Here is a 20,623-nt window from a genome sequence, read left to right on the forward strand (position 1 = left end):
GGCGCGCGCCACCACGCTGGGCTGCTTTCTTTGTATTTTGAGAGAGACGGGGTTTCGCCATGTTGGCCAGGCCTCGCTCGCCTCGGCCTCCCAAAGTGCTAGGATTACAGGCGTGAGCCACCGCGCCCAGCCGCCACAAAACTTTTAAAAGTTATTACTTCGCTAAAAATAACAGCGTAGAAGCCATTGTGCAGCGCCACGCGATCTCGGCTCACTGCAGCCTCGACCTCCCAGGCTCAAGCGATCCTCCCATCTTAGCCTCGCAGGTAGCTGGGGCCACAGGCGCACGACACCACGCTGGGCTATTTTTTAAAATAAAATAAAAATCTTCGCCAGGCTAGTCTCGAACTCCTAGGCTCGGCAGATCCTCTCGCCTCAGCATCCCAAAGTGTTGTGATTACAGGCGTGAGCCATCGCTTCCATTTTTAGAGTTCTATTCTGAGGACTAACGCCGTTCAAAAGTTGGTGTGAATTTGTTTGCATTTTTCAAAACCCCAAAGCCGGCCTGGGCGCCATCCCCATTTGCCCCGGGCCTCTCAGGACCCCGACCCCAGGCAGGACCCCGACCCCAGGCAGCGCCCCGACCCCAGGCAGCGCCCCGACCCCAGGCAGCGCCCCGACTCCAGGCAGCGCCCCGACTCCAGGCAGGGCTACCTCCAACTCCCAGCCTCCCCAGGCCGGGCCCCCGCCCGGCTCCCGACAGCCTCCTCTCCCCGTGGCGGGGCCCCTCGCCCAGGCAGCACACCCTCTCACCCCGACCGGGCCCCCACCCCTCTAGGAGGGCCGTCGTTGGGGGAGGGCGCCGGGACGTGCCCGAGGGTGACACTCGGGCTTAGGACAGGGCGTGCTGCCGCGGGTCACGTGCTGCGGAGGCTTGGGGAGGGGCGGCGAGGCGGGGTTTATAGCCCGGGCGCCCGCGGGCCCCACGCTTTGACCGGGTCGTGGCAGCCGGAGTCGTCTTCGGGACGCGCCTGCTCTTCGCCTTTCGCTGCAGTCCGTCGGTGAGTGCGCGCCCAGTGGGTGCCCCAGCGAACAGGTCCCGGGCCCCCAGCGGCGCCCAGTTGGGGTGGGGGGCTCCCCAGGGCTTTGGGACCGCTGCTCTGCTCCCCGCGGGGCTCAAAGGTGGACGGGACGCGGGGGTGATGGTCCGAGACCCCCCGCTCGCCTCGCGGCTTCCAGGTCCTGGCTGGGTAGGGGCGGTCTCCTGAACCCGCGCTTTCGACCCTTGCCTTTGTGCGTTGAGGCTTCTTTCCTGCCAACAGATTTAGGGCGATTGCTATCGAATGTCCCTTGGCCTGCTTGGGTGGTTGTGGGAAAACAATTAATATTTGTCGAAGGGACATTATCGAAAGGGAAACGCGTTAGAAAACCGCATTTTTTTTTTGACGGAGTCTCGCTCTGTCGCCCAGGCTGGAGTGCCGTGACGCCATCTAGGCTCACTGCAACCTCCGCCTCCCGGGTTCAAGCGATTCTCCTGCCTCAGCCTCCAGAGCAGCCGGGATAACAGGCGCCCGCCACCACGCCCGTCTAATTTTTGTATTTTTAGAAGAGACGGGGTTTCACCACGTTGGTCAGGCTGGTCTTGAACTCCTGACATCAAGCAGTCCACCCCCCTCGGCCTCCCAAAGTGCTGGGATTACAGGCGTGAGCCACCGCGCCCGGCTTGGCTAGCATTTTTGTTAACAGATACTCGGAGAAACAAGAGAAGTATGTCAACAACTTTACTTCTCCCTCCTGAGTATTGCAAGTTTACACATAAGCTCTGAAACTTTGCCTCAAAAGAGGGAGTGGGGTTGTGTGGGTGTGGCTCTTTCAGGAGGGGGACCTGGAGAGCTGGAGAGAGGAAAGAAGTGCAGAAGACTACCCGGAGCTCACCCTGCATTTTTCTCCACTTGTAATCAGCATTTGCTTGGGTTGGGGAATGAATTTGGGAGAGTCTTATCCCAGTGTTCTGAAATAAGTCTCTTTTCTGCAGATTTCTTTCTCCAGGAAGAAAAATGGCATCCGTTGCAGTTGATCCACAACCGGTATGAATTTTGAGTAGCCTTTGTCTACTTTCTCTCCTTTTGTGTTTTGATAGATTAATAAGCATACCCTCCCTACTTTGATTGCAGAGTGTGGTGACTCGGGTGGTCAACCTGCCCTTGGTGAGCTCCACGTATGACCTCATGTCCTCAGCCTATCTCAATACAAAGGACCAGTATCCCTACCTGAAGTCTGTGTGTGAGATGGCAGAGAACGGTGTGAAGACCATCACCTCCGTGGCCATGACCAGTGCTCTGCCCATCATCCAGAAGCTAGAGCCGCAAAGTGAGTTCTGATTTTTCAAGATGCAAGTCAAGGGACTGGTCAGTGGCGAGCCCCTGAGCTCACAGCAGTAACATCTGGAACTCCTCAGCCCTTCCTGGGGCATACACTGCCTTTACCTAGAAACTTTCAGGTGACCCTCATTACCGTAAGAGGACTGTTTCTTTTCTTTTCTTTCCTTTTTTTTTTTGAGATGGAGTCTCACTCTATCACTCAGGCTGGAGTTCAGTGGCGCAATCTTGGCTCACTGCAACCTCTGTCTGCTGGGTTCAAGTGATTCTCCTGCCTCAGCCTCCCGAGTAGCTGGGACTACAGGCTCCCACCACCATGCCCAGCTAATTTTTGTATTTTTAGTAGAGACGCGGTTTCACAATATTGGCCAGGCTTAACTCCTGACTTTGTGATCCACCCACCTCTGCCTCCCAAAGTGCTGGGATTACAGGCGTGAGCCACCGCGCCTGTCCACAGAAGGCCTGTTTCATAGCTTTGGCAGATGTTTATGATCCTTTAATTAAAAATCCCCCAGAGGATGGGCACGGTGGCCTGCACCTGTAATCCTAGCACTTTGGGAGGTCTAGATGGGAGGATCGCTTGAGGCCTGGAACTTGAGACTGCTCACTGCAGTCTCTGCCTCTCGGGCTCAGGTGATTGTCCTGCCTCAGCTCCCTGAGTAGTTGGGATTACAGGCATACACCACCATGCCCGGCTAATTTTGTATTTTTAGTAGAGACAGGGTTTTGCCGTGTTGGCCAGGCTGGTCAGGAACTCCTGACCCCAGGTGATCCGCCCGCCTCGGCCTCCCAAAGTGCTAGGACTACAGGTGTGAGCCACCATGCCTGGCCATGAATGAGTTTTAGAAATGGATAGTGGTGATGGTTGTATAATGTTGTAAATGGACTTAATGCCACTGAATTGCACAGTTAAAAATGGTTGAAATGGTGAAATTTGTTATGTATATTTTACCAAAATAAAGAACAGAAATCTCATACTCCATGAGAAATCTCATACTCTCATACTTAGTAGTCACTCCCCATTTCCTAACAACCACCCTGAGGCAGCTACTAATCTACTTTGTCTTTATAGATTTGCCTATGCTGGATATTTCTTATAAACGAAATCATAAAATGTGTGGGTTTTTTTGTGATTGGCTTCTTTCATTAAGCATAATGTTTTCAAAGTTAATCTGTCTTGTCACATCATATCAGTACTGCATCTCTTTTTATTGTTGAATAGTAATTTACTGTCTAGACAGACAATATTTATTCATTCTTCAACTGATGGATGTTTGGGTTCGTTCTACTTTTGGAGATTATGTATAATGCTTCTGTGAACATTTGTATACAAGTTTTTGTGTGGACATGTTTTCAGGTTTTTTTGGTATATATCCAGGAGTGGAATTGCTGGGTTATATAATAACTGTTTAAGCTTTTGAGGAGCTGCCAGACTGTTTTCCAAATCAGCTGTACCATTTTACATTCCCACCAACACTGTATGGAGGCTCCAATTTCTCCACATCATGAACTGCTTTTGAATAAAGATTTAAATCATTCTTTCAAATGGTTAAGCCAGGGACTTTTAGGATTATAAGGAGCCTTTAGAGACCAGCCATTCCAACTCTGCTACTTCCTAAATGAATTTGGTACTAGTACTTGGTTTGGTATTCTTAGCGGGAAGCTCACACTAAAATCTCCCTTGTTAGGGAGATCCAGGGTGGTCTTGGCATACTCTTTCCTCCTGAGGACCCCAAATACACTGACCTGTGCTGAAGTAAGCGTAGGTAGGGATTAAACTAGCATGGGAATGCCGATTTTGAGAGCGTTTCCAGATACCTTATTCTCTGAATGACAGTTCAGGGAAAGCCCGGCTACTCTTGGCATTAACATTAGGGGCCAGTTGATAAGGAAGAAGCTTCAGAGCCAGCTTCCTGTTTGGCCTGTCACTGCCTCTGCCTGCTCCTCCCTCACACCCCCATATTTCCTTACCTTTAGAAGAGAGTTGCCAGCAACTTGCCAGGCCTCTTCCTGTCAGAACTAGATAAACCAGGCAATGCCTTCTGTTGTATAAGATCAACATTCTTGCCTTTTTTTTTTTTTTTTGAGATGGAGTCTTGCTCTGTCACCCAGGCTGGAGTGCAATGATGCATCTTGGCTCACTGGAACCCCTGCTTCCTGAGTTCAAGCGATTCTCCTGCCTCAGCCTCCTGAGTAGCTGGGACTACAGGCGCACACCATCACGCCCAGCTAATTTTTGTATTTTTAGTAGAGACGGGGTTTCACCATGTTGGCCAGGATGGTCTCAATCTCTTGACCTCGTGATCCGCCTGCCTCAGCCTCCCAAAGTGCTGGGATTACAGGCGTGAGCCACCGCGCCCAGCCCATTATTGCCATTTTTTATAAGGCCTATGGAAATGTGTGTTCATTCTATACCTGTAGTACTACATTAACATTTTCCCATTTGTGATTCTAGTTGCAGTTGCCAATACCTATGCCTGTAAGGGGCTAGACAGGATTGAGGAGAGACTGCCTATTCTGAATCAGCCATCAACTCAGGTGAGCTTGGGACAAAAGTGCTGAGACTTGACACTTCACATGTTTTCATCTTCTATCTGTTAAAACAAGCTGTACATATCACAAACAGGCAAATACTTGTTTTCCCAACCTGGATCTGGATGTATGTTTGAAAAATAATGGCCACTTCCTTACTTCCTGAACTGTTGTCAAGTTGTATCTACGAAGCAGAGAAGAACTAGCCTCCTTTGGATTAGAAAACTTTTAGTGTGTTGTCTATCAGTTTGTGTCTTTGCTCCTATAAATGAAATTGCTGTCTCAAGTAACTGATTGTCTTGTGGTATTAAATAAATGCAGACGTGATATATATAACCTTTTCTCACCTGGCTTGTACAATGCTGCCAGGAACTACCATCCATATGGGATAGCTAGCCAGTGTTGACAAAAATGATAGGCTTGTCTGTCCTGGTGATCCTTTGGTTCAGATAATGTCCTAAAATTTTGTTTCAAATTAAGAATACAGAATGGCACAAAAGGATACCAGTTAGGGAAAAATATAGCTCTGTGTCTTTTCATAATCTAAATACAGTCATCTGTCACTTAGTGATGGGAATATATTTTGAGAAATGCACATTAGGTGATTTTGCCATTGTGTGAACATCACAGAGTATGCTCACACCAACCTAGATGGTAGAGCCCAGTGGTCCCCAAGCTTTATGGCACCAGGAACTGGTTCCATGGAAGACAGTTTTTCCATGGACTAGCAGGGGGTGGGTGGTGTTTTTGGGATGATTCAAGTGCACTATATGTATCATTAGATTCTCATAAGGAGCATGCACATGCACAGTTCACAAGAGGGTTAGGGTTAGGTCTCCTATGAGAATCTAATGCCGCCTCTGACTGGTAATGGACTGGTAATGGTCCATGGCCCGGGGGTTAGGGACTTGTGGTATAGCCTGCTATATACCTAGGCTATATGGTGTATAGCCTGCTATATACCTAGGCTATATGGTGTATAGCCTGCTATATACCTAGGCTATATGGTGTATAGCCTGCTATATACCTAGGCTATATGGTATACAGCCTGTTGCTTGCTTCTAGGCTACAAACCTGCACAGCATGACTACACTGACTACTGTAACACAATGATAAGTATTTGTGTATCTAAACTAGAAAAGGTACAGTGAAAAAAAAACAGTATACCTGTTACAGGGCAGTCCATTATAATCTTATGGGACTATCATTGAATAGTGGTCCATCGCTGACCAAAATATTATGTGGTACACAACTATAGGTAAGTTTAGTGTATAGCCTTTAGAATGCTTGTGCAAATCTTTTAAATTTTTCACTTACATTGCTTGAGACTGTGCTAATGGTGAGAGTTATTTTCCATTTCGGATATTTTCTTTAAATGTTGGTAACTTGTGTTCTTTTTTTTTTTTTTTTTTTTTTGAGACAGAGTCTTGCTCTGTCGCCCGGGCTGGAGTGCAGTGGCACAATCTCGGCTCACTGCTGTCTCTTCCTCCTGGGTTCAAGCAGTTGTCCTGCTTCAGCCTCCCCAGTAGCTGGGTTCACAGGCACGCCCCGCCACACCCAGCTAATTTTTTTTGTCATTGTTTGTTTGTTTTTGAGACAGAGTTTTGCTCTTGTTGCCCAGGCTGTAGTGTAATGGTACAATTTTGGCTCACTGCAACCTCCACCTCTGGGGTTCAAGTGATTCTTCTGCCTCAGTCTCCCAAGTAGCTGGGGTTACAGGCATGTGCCACCACGCCCAACTAATTTTTTGTATTTAGTAGAGACGGGGTTTCACCATGTTGGTCAGGCTGGTCTCGAACTCCTAACCTCAGGTGATCCAACCGACTCAGCTTTGCAAAGTGCTGGCATTACAGGCATGAGCCACCATGCCCTGCCATGTATAATAACTGCATACTAATAACACCCCGAGGGCCAGGTATAGTTTGATCTTCAGTTTCCTCTCTGGATTTGTGTGACTTTGGAATAAGCTATATAACTTACCTTCTTTTCTTTTCTTTTTTTTTCTTTTTTCTTCTTCTTTTTTTTTTTTTTTTTTTTTTTTTTTTTTTGAGACAGGGTCTTGCTCTGTCACCCAGGCTGAGTGCAGTGGCACAATCATGGCTCACTGCAGCCTTGGCAAACAGACAAATTTCATATCTGTTTACTTCATTTGCTCCTCCAGCAATTCCCAAGGATTGGCAGGTAGGGCAGATATACTTGATAGGGAAATTCAAGCTCATCAACTCTTAGTGACTTGCCCAAGACCTAAAGCTAGAGTGAGAGGACTAGATTGCTTCTTTAACTCTTCAGCTGTGCTGCCTTAGTTAAGACCTTAGGTATGTCCTTATGCTCATTTTTCTCACCAGCCAAGGGATCTGCTTTTCTACTTACAGATTGTTGCCAATGCCAAAGGTGCTGTGACTGGGGCAAAAGATGCTGTGACGACTACTGTGACTGAGGCCAAGGATTCTGTGGCCAGCACGATCACAGGGGTGATGGACAAGACCAAAGGGGCGGTGACTGGCAGTGTGGAGAAGACCAAGTCTGTGGTCAGTGGCAGCATTAACACAGTCTTGGGGAGTCGGATGATGCAGCTCGTGAGCAGTGGCGTAGAAAGTGCACTCACCAAATCAGAGCTGTTGGTAGAACAGTACCTCCCTCTCACTGAGGAAGAACTAGGTAACTGGAATTTTATCTTGAAATACTGTTTTATATTAAATCTTTCTTAAACAGCTTCATTGACATATATACTCTCATCTTTAGTCTAAATTTACACAGTTGTGCAAGCATCACCGCAATCCAGTTTTAGAACACTTCTGCTACCCCAAAAGATCCTCATGCCTGTTTGCAGTCAGTCCTTTTTAATTTAATTTAATTTTATAGAGATGGGATCTCACTATGTTGCCCAGGCTGATCTCGAACTCCTGGGCTCAAACGATCCACCTGCCTTGACCTCCCAAAGTGCTGGGATTACAGATGTGAGCAACCACTAATCTTTTTGCCTCTATAGATTTTCCTTCCTAAAGCAATCATAAAGTTCACATTGAATCGTACGTAGTAAGTTTTGAAACTTTAGCAAAAATTGGCCTTGAAAAATATTTTCTGTAAATGGATAGTCTTTAATGGATTGCTTTATAAAATCCTCATTACAAAGAATCATCATTAGGTAATGTGTGCCAGGTACCATGCCGCTCAAGTTCACTCTAGGCTGGGCGCAATGGTGCATGCATGCCTACAATCCCAGCACTTTGGGAGGCTAAGACAGGCAGATCGCTTGAGTTCAGGAGTTTGAGATTAGCCTGGGCAACATGGCGAAACCCTAAAAAACACAAAAATTAGCTGGGCATGGTGGCTTGTTCCTAGAGTCCTAGCTACTCAGGAGGCTGAGGTGAGAGGATCAGTTGAGCTCGGGAGGTTGAGGCTGCAGTGAGCCAAAATTGTGCCACTGTACTCCAGCCTGGGCAACAGAGCAAGACCTGTTTCCAAAAAAAAAAAAAAGCAGTTTACTCTAGTGGGAGAAACGTGTAGATGCATGCAGTGTGTATCAGATACAGTAATATGTTCAGGGTAGTCAAGTCCAGCAGCAGACGTGAGCAGTCTTGGAAAAATGACTGCATGATTGCTAAGTGATTGGGTAGAAGTAAGAAAGTCAAGACCCAGGTTAGAGTCCAGGCCTTATCACTTGTCACTGTGATCCCTTAAGTTTTTTTGTCTCTTATTTCTAACTTCAGAAAAAGAAGCAAAAAAAGTTGAAGGATTTGATCTGGTTCAGAAGCCAAGTTATTATGTTAGACTGGGATCCCTGTCTACCAAGCTTCGCTCCCGTGCCTACCAGCAGGCTCTCAGCAGGGTTAAAGAAGCTAAGCAAAAAAGCCAACAGACCATTTCTCAGCTCGATTCTACTGTTCACCTGGTGAGTAAAACTTTATTTTAAGGTATCTGAAGTGGGTTCATTTATCTCTAGGATCAAGAATTAAATGTAATCACAAAATCCAAGAATTTCATTCTTAGTTGACGAACAACCCAATAGAAAACTGGACAAAGAATATGAAGACAGCTCACAGAAAAAGGAAGTATAACTAGTTGAAATATAGGAAGCAATGCTAATCTCGCTCTGAGGGGTCAAATACTGACATCTCTCTTGTCCTGCCACATGGGAAATGTGGCTGTTGGCAACGGTGTAGAGAAAGAACCACACTTGTGCAGCTCTTGCTCTAAGGGACTGATCCAAGAGACAGTTTTAGTAAAGTTACAAGCATACCTACACTTGGAGCTGTTTTACTTTTTATCTTACAGATGTGTATATTTGTTTAAAGTTGCAAGAGACTATAACAATGCACATCCACTAACAGGACTAATTAAATTGATATATCACAATAGACTACTGTGTAGCCATTAAAGGTTTCCAAGTTAAAGAACAGTATGTACCATTCTGTACTGCCATGAGAAAACCATTTCTTCTTAGAAGGGGAAATAGTGGTTGGCAACAGGGAAGAGGAAGGTCAAATTCCTTTCTGTTTTGTAATTCTAACTTATCCTTTACTCATGTACACATTAAATTTTAGTTGCTGGCTGGGCGTGGTGGCTCATGCCTATAATCCCAGCACTTTAGGAGGGCAAGGTGGTTGGATCACCTGAGGTCAGTAGTTCGAGACCAGTCTGGCCAACAAGGTGAAATCCTGTCTCTACTAAAAATACAAAAATTAGCTGGGCATGGTGGCGTATGCCTGTAATCCCAGCTACTCGGTAGGCTAAGGCACGAGACGGAGGTTCAGTGAGCTGTGATCGCGCCACTGTACTTCAGCCTGGGTGACAGAGTGAGACTCAAAAAAAATTTTTTTGTAGTTTTTTAGTTGCTTTACCTGTGCTAAACTGGAAGTAAATGTGGAGTCAGTGATTTAATAGTTAAATAGAGGCAGTAAAGAGCTACTACTGCTTGGTTAATTTATACATATTGATAATAAATAATAATGATAGCAGGAATAGATCTTATTCAACTCCAGGAAATTCTTAGTTTTTATGTTGCCTGATTTACATCATACATCTGCAAACAGGCTAACGTGAATATCTGACTTGTATGTTCCTTTGTTTTGTTTCAATGTGTCTAGATTGAATTTGCCAGGAAGAATGTATATAGTGCCAATCAGAAAATTCAGGATGCTCAGGATAAGCTCTACCTCTCGTGGGTAGAGTGGAAAAGGAGCATTGGATATGATGATACTGATGAGTCCCACTGTGCTGAGGTAAGATGACTGGGACGGTCATTTGCTGGTTGCTGAAGAAATTCTTATCAGACTTTTCATTTCAATTTTTCCATACTATGTCTTAGAATACTCTTCTCTATCAAAAGGTTGAACAATACCATGTACATAGGTGGCTAGTTATGTGGCAGAAAAGCAAAACTAGGCAGCGAATAATTTTATCTAACAACCTATGAGTATACATATGCCCCAAGTGAGATACAACTAAATGAGAAACACAGGCCTTGCCCTCATAATGGGTACAGACTAACAGGGGATACAGCCAGCCATGCTGTCCTATTGTGCCTTTTTAATGCTCCTTGCAGAAGAGGGCTATCTCATAGGCAGTACACTCAGAGTAGCCAAGTCCAGTTGTTGTTTAACGGCATAAATACAGGTACTATTGGCCGGGCGCGATGGCTCACGCCTGTAATCCCAACACTTTGGGAGGCCGAGGCGGGTAGATCACAAGGTCAGGAGATCGAGACCATCCTGGCCAACATGGTGAAACCCTGTCTCTACTAAAAATACAAAAAATGAGCCAGGCATGGTGGCACGTGCCTGTAGTCCCAGCTGCTCGGGCAGCTGAGGCAGGAGAATAGCTTGAACCTGGGAGGCAGAGGTTGCCATGAGCCGAGATCATGCTACTGCACTCCAGCCTGGGCAACAGAGTAAGACTCTGTCTCAAAAAAAAAAAAAAAGAAAACATATGGGAAGACTATCTCAGGCAGCCTTGGAGTGGGGGTAGTTGAGTCACATTGCTTTCTGGAAGAGATGAATGGTAAGCTGAGAACTAATGGGTGAATAAACTAGGTGAAAGGGCAATAAGGTGACCAAGGTTCCAGAGGGAAGACATAGCATCTTGGCTGGGTGCAATGGCTCACACCTGTAATCTCAGCATTTTGGGAGGCCAAGGCAGGCAGATCACTTGAGACCAGGAATTCAGGACCAGCTTGGGCAACTGTGAAACCCCATCTCTACAAAAAATACAAAAATTAGCAGGGTGTGGTGGTGTGCACCTGTAGTCCTAGTTGCTCGAGAGGCTGAGGTGGGAGGATCACCTAAGCCCGAGAGGTCGGGTCTGCAGTGAGCCATGATTGTGCCAGTGTCCTCCAGCCTGGGCAACAGACTGAGACCCTGTCTCAGAAAGAAAGAAAGAAAAGAAAAGAAAGAAAGAAGAAATAAAGAAAGAAAGAAGAAAAAGGAAGGGAAGCAGGGAGGAAGGAAGGGAAAAGAAATATCCTCTTATAGTCCTAGAAAGTGGTTGTGTCCCAAAAGCTCTGAAGTCAATATGAACTGTTCGTTCATGTCTTGTCATTTTATTTGAGGAGGGAATATATACATTACACTACTAACATGAAGTATATTTCCATTCTTTTGGGTCTCCCCTACCTAATATGTTTCTTCAGTTTAAGATGATGAATTTTGGAGACTCAGGCACTAGTTCGAATCCCTACCCAGCTGTTTTCCAGTTGTTAACTGAAGCCATCTACTTAAACTCTAAGCTTATATTCATATCTATGAAATGTGAATAATACTGCTGCACTCGGCATTGTAATGAGGATTTTTAAAAGCCAAAGAATCCACATATGTGGTGGACACATAACCAGCTTACTGTCATTGAACTAATTTCTACATAGCACTATTGGATCCACTGCTAATTTTAAGTTTTATTTTTAGCACATTGAGTCACGTACTCTTGCAATTGCCCGCAACCTGACTCAGCAGCTCCAGACCACGTGCCACACACTCCTGTCCAACATCCAAGGTGTACCGCAGAACATCCAAGATCAGGCCAAGCACATGGGGGTGATGGCAGGCGACATCTACTCAGTGTTCCGCAATGCTGCCTCCTTTAAAGAAGTGTCTGACGGCCTCCTCACTTCTAGCAAGGGGCAGCTGCAGAAAATGAAGGAATCTTTAGATGACGTGATGGATTATCTTGTTAACAACACGCCCCTCAACTGGCTGGTAGGTCCCTTTTATCCTCAGCTGACTGAGTCTCAGAATGCTCAGGACCAAGGTGCAGAGATGGACAAGAGCAGCCAGGAGACCCAGCGATCTGAGCACAAAACTCATTAAACCTGCCCCTATCACTAGTGCATGCTGTGGCCAGACAGATGACACCTTTTGTTATGTTGAAATTAACTTGCTAGGCAACCCTAAATTGGGAAGCAAGTAGCTAGTATAAAGGCCCTCAATTGTAGTTGTTTCCAGCTGAATTAAGAGCTTTAAAGTTTCTGGCATTAGCAGATGATTTCTGTTCACCTGGTAAGAAAAGAATGATAGGCTTGTCAGAGCCTATAGCCAGAACTCAGAAAAAATTCAAATGCACTTATGTTCTCATTCTATGGCCATTGTGTTGCCTCTGTTACTGTTTGTATTGAATAAAAACATCTTCATGTGGGCTGGGGTAGAAACTGGTGTCTGCTCTGGTGTGATCTGAAAAGGCCTCTTCACTGCTTTATCTCATGATGCTTGCTTGTAAAACTTGATTTTAGTTTTTCATTTCTCAAATAGGAATACTACCTTTGAATTCAATAAAATTCAATGCAGGATAGACCAGTTACATGCTGTTTGTTCCATATGCTTTGTGTGTTGCTTTCGTAGAGCTGCTTAACCTGCATGACAGAGTTATTATACATACATGAGTTTCAATTGGCCTGTTGGGGAGTTTGGCAGAGTGAGAACATTGGAAGGCTAATGTTAAAAATGGGATGCTTGGCCGGGTGCTGTGGCTCACGCCTGTAACCCCAGCACTTTGGGAGGCTGAGGTGGGCGGATCACGAGGTCAGGAGATCGAGACCATCCTGGCGAACACGGTGAAACCCCATCTCTACTAAAAATACAAAAAATTAGCCGGGCACCGTGGCGGGTGCCTGTAGTCCCAGCTACTCAGGAGGCTGAGGCAGGAGAATGGCGTGAACCCGGGAGGCGGAGCTTGCAGTGAGCCGAGATAGCGCCACTGCACTCTGGCCTGGGCGAAAGAGCAAGACTCCATCTCAAAAAAAAAAAAAAAAAAAAAAAGAAAAAAGAAAAGAAAATAGGATGCTTGATAACAGATTAAAAAAAATAGGATGCTTGATAACAGATTTAAAACAAATTAAAAGCTAATGTGCATATTCAAATTTTACTAGGTGACAGTTGGCCCTCTTTGTTTGCCAACTTACTGGACCCCTGTGAGTGGGTTTTTAAACCAGTAAAAGGGCCTAGTCATGTCTGACTACCTCACTGAAAAGGAATCAGAGCTGAAAGGAAGTAAGTGATTGTTTAAATCAGCATCATGTAAAGGCATTGGGCATTTCTTGCCAGGGAACCAGTTAAAGCGTGAGTCCTAAAGGGAGATTCTTCAGTGTCCAGCCTTAGTTGGACTTAACTTACTGTGTTGTCATTTTGGGAAAAAGTCACTAACCTCAGTTGTTGTTGGGGACATACGTATAGAAGACCATGTGAGACTAATTAGAAGTAAAAAGACTTTAAGCCCCCTGTAGAAAAAGGTTCTTCTTACCTTCTGCCTATGGTATTCAGACTTCTAGTCCATTCAACATTGGTTATTTAGGAACCATCCTGAATCTCCTTGTCACACAGATGAAATATGTCAAACTAGTTTTTAAAAGTGAGTCTCAGAACTTGTGAAATAGGCCAGGCGCTGTGGCTCATACCTGTAATCCCAGCACTTTGGGAGGCCGAGGCAGGCAGATCACCTGAGGTCAGGGATTCGACACCACCCTGACCAACAACGTGAAACCCTTTCTCTACAAAAAATACAAAAATTAGCCTGGCCTGGTGGTGCACGCCTATAATCCCAGCTACTTGGAGGCTGGGCAAGGAGAATCCCCTGCGTCTGGGAGGTGGAGGCTGCAGTGAGCCAAGATTGCGCCACTGCACTCCAACCTGAGCAACAGAGTGAGACTCTGTCTTAAAAAAAAAAAAAAGTGTGAAATAGAGCTACATGCTTCTGGCTGTCCCTGCTAAAAGGTAAGCAGGGCTGCCCTCAGCAGAACTGGGAAGTCTAACTCACATTAGTCTCTTTCTGTCCTGGTTCACCCCTTTCTCTCCATGAAAACAAGGAAGCGGCACATAACTTTACATGTTCCTTTGGTGTGAGTGAGTCTATTAAAGTTTTTTATCGACCAGGCACGGTGACTCATGCCTGTAATCCCAGCACTTTGGGAGGCCGAGGTGGACAGATCACTTGAGGTCAGGAGTTTGAGACCAGCCTGGCCAACAGGGCAAAACCCAGTCTCTACTAAAAACATAAAAATTAGGCCGGGCGTGGTAGCTCACGGCCTGTAATCCCAGCACGTTGGGAGGCTGAGGCTGGCGGATCAAGAGGTCAGGAGAGGCCAACAGTGGCCAGCCTGGCCAACATGGTAAACCTTGTCTCTACTAAAAATACAAAAATTAGCTGGGCATGGGGGCGTGCACCTGTAATCCCAGCTCCTCGGGAGGCTGAGGCAGGAGAGTCGTTTGAACCCTGGAGGTGGAGGTTGCAGTGAACTGAGATTGCGCCTTTGCACTCCAGCCTGTCCAGCGACAGGGCGAGACTCCATCTCAAAAAAAAAAAAAAAACCAAAAATAACAACAACAAAAAACCCCACAAAAATTAGCCGGGCATGGCTGTATGCACCTGTAACCCCAGCTACTTGGGGGCTGAGGCACAAGAATCCCCTGAACCAAGGCAGGTGAAGGTTGCAGTGAGCCGAGATTGTGACACTGCACTCCTGCCTGGGTGACAGACCCTGTCTCAAAAAAAAAAAAAAAAAAAAAAAAGGTTTTTATCAAGTTACAAATTTTTTCTTCTCATTGTAACTCCAGAAATCAGTAAACAGGTGAGTTGAGTTGGAGGGTAGGTGGGAAATCCCTAGGATTTGTTTTGCAGATAAGGAGCTTCTGGTTTCTGGGAAGGATGGACTTTTGTGATTTATGGGTTTCCAGGACAGAGCCTAGTCACTCACTTGCCTTCCTGTTCCCAGTGACTGGCATTTTCTAGGCCTCTGCCTCTTAATTTTTTTTTTTTTTTGAGGCAGAGTCTTGCTCTGTTGTCCAGGCTGGAGTGTGATGGTGTGGTCTCAGCTCACTGCAACCTCCACCTCCCAGGTTCAAGCTATTCTCCTACCCTCAGCCTCCCAAGTATAGGCGTGCACCACCATGCCTGGCTAGTTTTTGTCTTTTTAGTAGAGATGGGGTTTCACCACATTGGCCAGGCTGGTCTCGAACTCCTGACCTCAAGTGATCTGCCTGCTTCGGCCTCCCAAAATGCTGGGATTACAGGCGTGAGCCACCACGCCTGGCCACACATGCTTTCTTATCCTGAACATACACCTTTGTGTTTCCCTATTATAAGAGTTATAGTGTGTTACTTTAGTACAAATTAAAAAAAAAAAAAAGAATTGTAGTCGTTACTGAATAGCTTATGAAAAGGAGAGAGGTCTCAAAGCTCTTCTTCCTGAGCAGGGGCAGAATAAAATGTAGAACATCCTTAGCTTCTAGAAGAGCACCAGCAGCCCTTGCTTTTTGCTGTGAGCTGTGCACGTTGGTCATGGTTTTGCTGTCTTTGTGTTTCAAGTTTGTGTCTACATGCATTTCATTCATTTGTCAACATGTCTCAGGATTTATGGTGTTCTGGCATTTTTTTTTTTTTTTTTTTTTTTTGAGATGGGCTCTTGCTCTGTTGCTCAGGCAATAGTGCAGTGGTGTGATTGGCTCACTGCAAGCTTCGCCTCCCAGGCTCAATCGATTCTCCCTCCTCAGTGTCCTGAGTATCTGGGACCATAGGCATGCACAATCACACCTGGCTAATTTTTGTATTTTTGTAAAGATGGGGTTTCACCATGTTGCCCAGGCTGGTCTCAAACTCCTGAGCTCAAGTGATCCACTCACCTCGGCCTGCCAAAGTGCTGCGATTCCAGGCATGAGCTACTGAACCTGGCCTGTGTTCTCACATCTTGCAGCTTCATTGTTGCATAAACTGGCAGAAAATTTTGGTTTTACAGACTTTTTTTCCTCCAGAAAACAGTTCTTTTGAGGGAAAATACTGACTAAGGCTAACATAGTATGTAACCATGGCAGGTTCGTAAACATTTGACTGCATGAAACCTGGCATGGTGTGCCTCAGGGAGTGTTCAAGAATGTTTTTTCCTTTGCCTGTAATGATAACATAGTCTTTCTAGTTTGTCCTATGCAAAAATGCAAAGGAATATGATGCATTGGCCATTAATCTCTGAGCCTTAGTTTTCTCATCTATTAAGTTAATGTTGCCTCAACAGATGGAAGTGAGTGTTGAGGATGGGGGTGTGTTTTTTAAATTTGCGCTAGAGGCATGGGGACATCATCTGTGGGACAGTGACATGTAGTATCTTTAACTTGGCAGTTCAAGGTGTGAGTATATAATACCAGCTCATGGTTAGGAAAATACATCCACTTTGATAAGGCAGTTATAGGTATTAAAGAACTAATGAAACTGGGCCTAGTGGTATGCACCTATAGTCTCAGTTTCTCAGGTGGCTGGGACAGGAAGATTGCTTGAGCCCAGGAGTTCAAGGCTGCGGAAAAAAAACAACTAATGAAGTGAAAAGGAAAAAGCTAAAATTTGGTTTATGTAAGATATAGGGCTACAGGTCAGCTTAAGCCAAAGACTTGTTTTATGGTATCTTTCTTGGTTACCTTTTGAGATTCTGATGCTACCCCACTCCCTCCACCCCAAAATGAACTTCTTTAGAACTGAACTTCTAAAACCTTAGTTTTAGAAATTATTAACTCCTGAAAAAAAAAATGGCGTCAATTTGACCCTCACTGGGCTAGTCCCAGGTCATATTTTTAGGACTGGTGAGGGTTAAGGACTTCTAACTAACCATCCTAAGCTGAGAGTCAGGAATAGAGTGCTCAGAAGGAAAAGACTGAATTAGAAAATTATACTCTTAATTGGTGGTGAGAGGCAGGCAGCCTATACTTCGTTGAATTTGACAGATGAAACTGCTGATTAACACAATACATCTTTAATTGTAAAAATTGCCCAGGTGCGGTGGCTCATGCCTGTAATCCTAGCACTTTGGGAGGCCGAGTCGGCAGATCACTTGAGGCCAGGAGTTCAACGGCAGCCTGGCCAACATGGTGAAACCTCGTCTTTACTAAAGATACAAAAATTAGCTGGGCATTGTGGCTCGCTCCTGTAATTCAAGCTACTGAGGCATGAGAATTGCTTGAACCTGGGAGGCGAAGGTTGCAGTGAGCCAAGATGGCATCACTGCACTCCAGCTTGGGCGACAGAGCGAGACTCCGTCTCAAAAAAAAAAAAAATTGTTAAGATTGTCAGTAAGATGACTAACTGAAGTGATAGGAAGGCAGTCGAGGGGAAAATGTTTGCAGTGGGAGGTAGACAGAATTGCCTGAGATTCTTCTCATGTTTTTCTTGCTTAAACTGGGCCTGCAGATTAGAGATATAATATGAAATATAATATAATGAAAGGCTTTGAATCTCACAAGGGAGCCTAGTCTTGATACATAATATACTTTCTAGGTTTTTAGCTGGTACAGATTTTATGAAAGTGCCATTTGAGAGTGCCATATAAAAGATAGTAGAGCTGGCTGGGCACGGTAGCTCATGCCTGTAATCCCAGCACTTTGGGAGGCCAAGGTGGGTGGATCACCTGAGGTCAGGAGTTCAAGACCAGCCTTGCCAACATGGTGAAATCCCATCTCTACTAAAAATACAAAAATTAGCCGGGTGTGGTGGCACACGCCTGTAATACCAGGTACTTGGGTGGCTGAGGCAGGAGAATCACTTGAACCTGGGAGGTGGAGGTTGTAGTGAACCGAGTTCGCACCACTGCACTCCAGCCTGGGTGACAATGAGACTCCATCTCAAAACAAACAAACAAACAAAACAAAAAGAAATCCAATGTCAAAATTTCCATTTTTTCAATTTTTAAGTGTACAATTATGTGGCATTAAGCACATTCACAATGTTATACAACCATCACCGTTATATTCATCTTAAGCACAAATTCTGTACCTATTAAACAATAACTCCAGGCTGGGTGCAGTGGCTCACGCCTGTAATCCCAACATTTTGGGAAGCCAAGGAGGGTGGACCACTTGGGGTCAGGAGTTCGAGACCAGCCTGGCCAACATGGTGAAACCCCATCGCTACTAAAAAATACAAAAATTAGCCAGGCATGGTTGCAGCGCACGCCTGTAATCCCAGTTACTCGGGAAACTGAGGTAGGAGAATCAGTTGAACCTGGGAGGCTGAGGTTGCAGACAGCTGAGATTACGCCACTGCACTCCAACCTGGGGGACAGAGTGAAACTCCATCTAAAACAAAACAAAACAAAAAAACCCACAGTAACTCCCCAATTTCCCTCTTTCCTTCTATTTTTTGAGGGATTTTTTTTTTTTCCCTGTAGACAGTGTCTTGCTCTGTTACCCAGGCTAGAGTGCAATGGTGCAATCTTGGCTCACTGCAACCTCTGCCTCCTGGGTTCAAGTAATTCTCCTGCCTCAGCCTCCCGAGTAGCTGGGATTACAGTCATCTGCCACTATACCCGGCTAATTTTTGTATTATTAGTAGAGATGGGGTTTCACCATGTTGGCCAGGCTGGTCTCGAACTCCTGACCTCATGATCCACCTGCCAAAGTGTTGGGATTACAGGCGTGAGCCACCGCATCCGGTCTTTTTGAGGGATTTTTGTTGCTGTTAGCTCTTTTTCCTCTGTTAGGTAATCAGCTACATTTTTTCCTCCACTATCAAGATTCTAGCCTTTGGTAATATGTTATATGTTATTAATTTTTTTTCTTTTCTTTCTTTTTTTTTTTTTTTCAGACAGAGTCTCGCTCTGTCGCCCAGGCTGGAGTGGTGGTGAACCTCGGCTCACTGCTCCTGGATTCAAGTGATTCTCCTGCCTCAGCCTCCTGAGTAACTGGGGCTACAGGGGCATGCCACCACGCCTGGCTAACTTTTTGTATTTTTAGTAGAGACAGCGTTCCACTGTGTTAGCCAGGATGGTCTCGATCTCCCAACCTCGTGATCCTCCCATCTCGGCCTCCCAAAGGGCTGGGATTACAGGCGTGAGCCACTGCAGCTGGCCTTAATTTTCTTGTTTTAATCTGTTGTTTGCTAAGAAACGTTACCTAGCTTATCGAAATTGTATATAAAATAAAATTTGATAGAGTTTCTTGTCCCTAAAGGCTTTCCTGTGCAGGGAAGAGGTAGGGTTTTGTGATGGCTGTTTCAACCATAAAAAGACCTTTTGTTTCCTCAGTTGCTAAACATTTGCCTAGACACTTGCTTATGGAAAAGTGGGGTATTATTGTTTTTAAGAAAGTAATAGATTAATAGTTGAATAACAAAAAATGCTTTATATCTGGTATTTTTTTAAAAAGCTTCATTGACTAGGTTCCACCACTAGTTAGTTTCCTTTTTAAAAGGTTTCCTTAGTGCTTTTATAGTATGAGGGAATTGCAGGAATAAGACCACAAACATCTTTTCAAAAAGCACAGCTATGGACAAAGCAAGGTTCACCTACATGCACTAAAGTCTCCATGAGCTCAGATGGACCTGACAACTCACTTCATCGGTGTTTGTTTCAATATCCAAGATTCTTCTTTTACAGGTGTTTGATTTCACCACCATAGACTTGACATCTGAGACTGATGAAATTCCAGATATTATAGCTTTGGAAGAGGAGAACGGATCAAATCATTCACATGCTAATGGCCCTGTCCTCTCAGGGCAAGATGTTGAATAACTAACAACAACAAAATACCCCTTTTGGTTGAATACGCAATTTGTATTACATTAAACTTCCTGTTTTTATTCCTGTGACTTTGAAGAGTGTTAATCTATTTTTTGGCTACATTGGGCTTAATTGCAATGACACTCTGATCTAAACTTTTGTAAGAGATCCTAGTTCTGTGTCATATATCATTTAATATAATTAAAGTTTAATTGCTGAAATACTTATAATGAAAATTGGGCTGTATAATCTTGACTTCATGATTTTTTTTCCCGCTGGTATAGTGAACATTTGTTGTCTTTTGGTCTCCCATGATTCATTCATGCTTCTTTTGAAGGTCTCAGTGGGTATAGTGGTCAAGGTTTTTGCTTTCCCTTAGCCTAGTGGTGGGCATGTGACTAAAAGCAGGTCACCTGGGAGGAAGCATAGCATGATGGGTAAGGGCTCAGACTCTGGGTTGTAATCTGGCTCTGCTGCTTACTGTGTGACCTTCAGCAAGTTACTTAATTTCTCTATGCCTCATTTTTTTCATCAGTAAAACAGGAATAGGGCTAAGTTTGCTATGAAGATTAAATAGTTAACATTTGTGAAAAGCATAGAGCAGTGCCTGGCACAGAGCCGCATTAAGTATTAGTTGCCTGTAATCCCAGCACTTTGGGAGGCCAAGGTGGGTGGATCACTTGAGGTCAGGAGTTTGAAACCAGCCTGGCCAACATGGTGAAACCCCGTCTTTACTAAAAATACAAAAAAAAAAAAAAAAAAAAAAAAATTAGCCGGGCTGTGGTGGCACAGGCCTGTAATCCCAGCTACTCAGGAG

General features: G+C 45.0%; 1 protein-coding gene across 2 annotated transcripts; it reads left to right on the plus strand.

Annotated features, from left to right (window-relative positions):
• Positions 1–43: 43 nt before the first annotated feature.
• Positions 44–20,042, plus strand: PLIN2 (perilipin 2). 2 transcript variants are annotated; one of them, NM_001280227.1, is given in 9 exon segments: positions 898–1,001; positions 1,976–2,027; positions 2,115–2,310; positions 4,774–4,856; positions 7,223–7,508; positions 8,561–8,742; positions 9,938–10,072; positions 11,750–12,040; positions 19,684–20,042. In NM_001280227.1, coding segments are annotated over 8 exon segments (1,338 nt in total). In that variant the 5' UTR covers positions 898–1,001; positions 1,976–1,997; the 3' UTR covers positions 19,819–20,042.
• Positions 20,043–20,623: the final 581 nt, after the last annotated feature.

The sequence above is a fragment of the Pan troglodytes genome, chromosome 11 (genome assembly GCF_028858775.2).
Source record: "Pan troglodytes isolate AG18354 chromosome 11, NHGRI_mPanTro3-v2.0_pri, whole genome shotgun sequence".
In the NCBI taxonomy this organism is placed as follows: Eukaryota; Metazoa; Chordata; class Mammalia; order Primates; family Hominidae; genus Pan; species Pan troglodytes.